A 2,859-nucleotide genomic window follows, 5' to 3' on the forward strand; every position below is an offset into this window, starting at 1 on the left:
TCAGAGCTTTTTTATTTATGAAAAAAATGTTTGTTGTTGCTAAACTAACCAAACAGACGCTCTAGAAGGCCTAATTTAGGCAGTTGTTGATGCTGACTCTGCAACCGGTCCACCTCTTCGTGCAGGGCTGTTCGCTCAAAGACGGGTGCCCCCGTGAAAGCGGCCATTCCACAGCTCCGAGCAATGTCTGCCGGCACCTGCAGGTAGCCTTCAAGGCCAAACTCCGGCCCGTAGCTGTTCTTGATTATNCACCTCTTCGTGCAGGGCTGTTCGCTCAAAGACGGGTGCCCCCGTGAAAGCGGCCATTCCACAGCTCCGAGCAATGTCTGCCGGCACCTGCAGGTAGCCTTCAAGGCCAAACTCCGGCCCGTAGCTGTTCTTGATTATCCAGTGGCCCTCCTCGGTCCAACCTTAAAAAATGTTGTTAAAAAGTTTTAGTTTTTTACCTAAGGGTTTTACGTACCCACGAGCAACATTGCATGATCGGCTGCCGCTCCAGGTAAACATTTCCGATAGTAGGGGCTGCCTTTCAGCTGAAAGAAGGCCGGGTCGTCGGTGTTGAAGCCGATGATGGCCGGCCCAAAGTAGTAAACGACCGCTCGGAAGATCTCATCGCTGGCACCTTGGTTCATGCACCAGCTGGTGGGACGAGCATAAACGGGATTTGGTGAGGTGCACTGTTCAGCCTAAAAACGAGTTCTGTTAAAAAATTGTACAAAAAAGTTTTCCACTTTTTTATACCTTTCCAATGTACGGCCGATCCTTTTGGAGCATAACTCCTCTGAAGACGGTCATATTGAGTACCTCGTGGGGGTAGCCGAGGCCGCAGCCATCTCTGCCCTCGTTGCTGTAGCAGTTGACCACGTCCTGTTCACTGAACGCTTTAGGGTTGCTTTTTTCAGTTTTCTTTTCCTCTTCCTCTTCCGCCAAATTGCGCCCCCTATTTTCCACCTGAATCTGGTAGGCGCCCTCCAGGCTGCCAATGGCGGAGAAGGCGTAGCAGCTGCCGCACTCGAGCTGCGCTTTTACCTCGGAGACGACTCCTTTTTTCCGCCAGTCAAATGCCTTTGGAAGGCCGGAGAGTAAAGCTGGGTCCAGGCTGGAGCCAGAAATGCAAGGACCGGTGAAGGCATTGCCTTTGCTGCTTTTGCTGCCAGCGGAGCTGCCCATCGGCGGAAGCTTGGTCAGCGGTTTGNTACCTCGGAGACGACTCCTTTTTTCCGCCAGTCAAATGCCTTTGGAAGGCGGGAGAGTAAAGCTGGGTCCAGGCTGGAGCCAGAAATGCACGGACCGGTGAAGNACGACTCCTTTTTTCCGCCAGTCAAATGCCTTTGGAAGGCCGGAGAGTAAAGCTGGGTCCAGGCTGGAGCCAGAAATGCAAGGACCGGTGAAGGCATTGCCTTTGCTGCTTTTGCTGCCAGCGGAGCTGCCCATCGGCGGAAGCTTGGTCAGCGGTTTGGTGAACTTTGATTTGATCTCCTTCCAGGACTGAAAGTTGAAGGGAGAAAAGTTAGTTTGGCTTTCTGAAAAAAAGTTGATCAACGTACAAAAGCGGAAAACATGTTCATTCCGAGAGTGGTCGGTTTGAAGGCGCTGTCCTTCTTCATCTTCAGTGCACAATCGACTACAGTGCGAGCCAACAAGCGAACACTTTTCAGTAGATTTGCCACTCTTTTTCGTATCTCTTTGTGGTCTTTGAGGACAAAAAGATGATAATTGAAGGAGACAAAACGTTTGAGGACGTCAGTCAGTGGCAGGGTGAAGATGTTCACTGTCTCGGCGCCAATTGAGGCGTTGTAGCAGCGCTCTAGGGCGTTTCCCATTTTTGAAGCTTTAAAGCTTTTCAGTGTTGGTTCGAGACTTTGCAAACTAGCAGTGCTAGTAGCATTGCCGCTCTTTAGAATGCTGTGAATGTACTTGTGAGCTCGGTGGATGCTCGCAAGGCGAGTGTAAAGGGAAGAGGCTGATGCATTAGGAAGTTGATTGCTGTGAATTAGCAGAACAAAAAATAAAAGTGATAAACTAGAGGAAGCTAATTTCGACATAACGTCGTTTTCGAAAGATTATGAAAATGTAAATAAAAAATCGCACAAATTTCAAAAAGTTGTACAGCAAGGTATTATGAGTTTAAAGAAGAGGCAAATGATGATAAAAAATGGAACCCTTGACTTTTTTGCTAATGAGCCTAATATTATTTTTATATAAATTAAAATGAGCATTACCGCCACACTTTCTGGAAGGTCGTTTCGCCTGCTTTAATTACTTTGGCAGCAAATACCACAACACACACACAATTTATTCATCAAAGGTTAGTTCCCTCTTCCTTACAACTCCACAAAGGGAAAGGTAAACTCTCCGGTGAAGAGGCCATCGCCTTTCTTACTCTTCTTCGACCGTCCATTCCCAAAAAGGCCACAGCCCGCCGCCAAACTCCGATTGAGGTACACGTATCCCTCGACGCCCCAGCTTTTACTGTTTCTATTGCTGACTCCGTAGCTGTTCTTCAGCAGCCAGTAGTCGGGCGTCCAGCCGACCAGCAGCATCAGGTGGTCGGCCTCCAGCGTTGAATTGCAGGGTGTGTTCAGCGGCCCCGCCAGATAGCCCCAGACGCGGGCAATCGGCCCGTCGGCCAGCGAGGTCGGAGAGCGAAAGGCCGCCGTAAGGGGACCATTAGAAATCAGTAGCTGTTTAAGGCGGTCATCGTTTCGTTTTGAGATGTGCGCTCGGCAGTAGCCGTTGGTTCGGGTGATGATGGTGGTGGAGTCGTCGGTGCAGCGGTTTGGGTTTGACTGGAAAGAGGTTTGATAAGTTTTTGATAACGGTTGATAAATTGATAAGCTGTGCTTACCTGAGGCAGTC

General features: G+C 49.5%; 1 protein-coding gene across 1 annotated transcript; it reads right to left on the reverse strand.

Annotated features, from left to right (window-relative positions):
* Positions 1 to 210: 210 nt before the first annotated feature.
* LOC108354864 (cathepsin L1-like) lies at positions 211 to 1,170 on the reverse strand. Its single transcript, XM_017606039.1, has 3 exons — positions 742 to 1,170; positions 464 to 686; positions 211 to 410 (listed from the first exon to the last, which is right to left on the reverse strand). The coding sequence occupies exons 1-3, from the start codon at positions 1,168 to 1,170 to the stop codon at positions 211 to 213; spliced, it is 852 nt and encodes a 283-aa protein (XP_017461528.1).
* Between the last annotated feature and the right edge of the window lie 1,689 nt (positions 1,171 to 2,859).

This window comes from Rhagoletis zephyria, unplaced genomic scaffold (genome assembly GCF_001687245.7).
Source record: "Rhagoletis zephyria isolate East Lansing unplaced genomic scaffold, Rhagoletis_zephyria_1.1 Rzeph_scaffold_39926, whole genome shotgun sequence".
Taxonomy (NCBI): Eukaryota; Metazoa; Arthropoda; class Insecta; order Diptera; family Tephritidae; genus Rhagoletis; species Rhagoletis zephyria.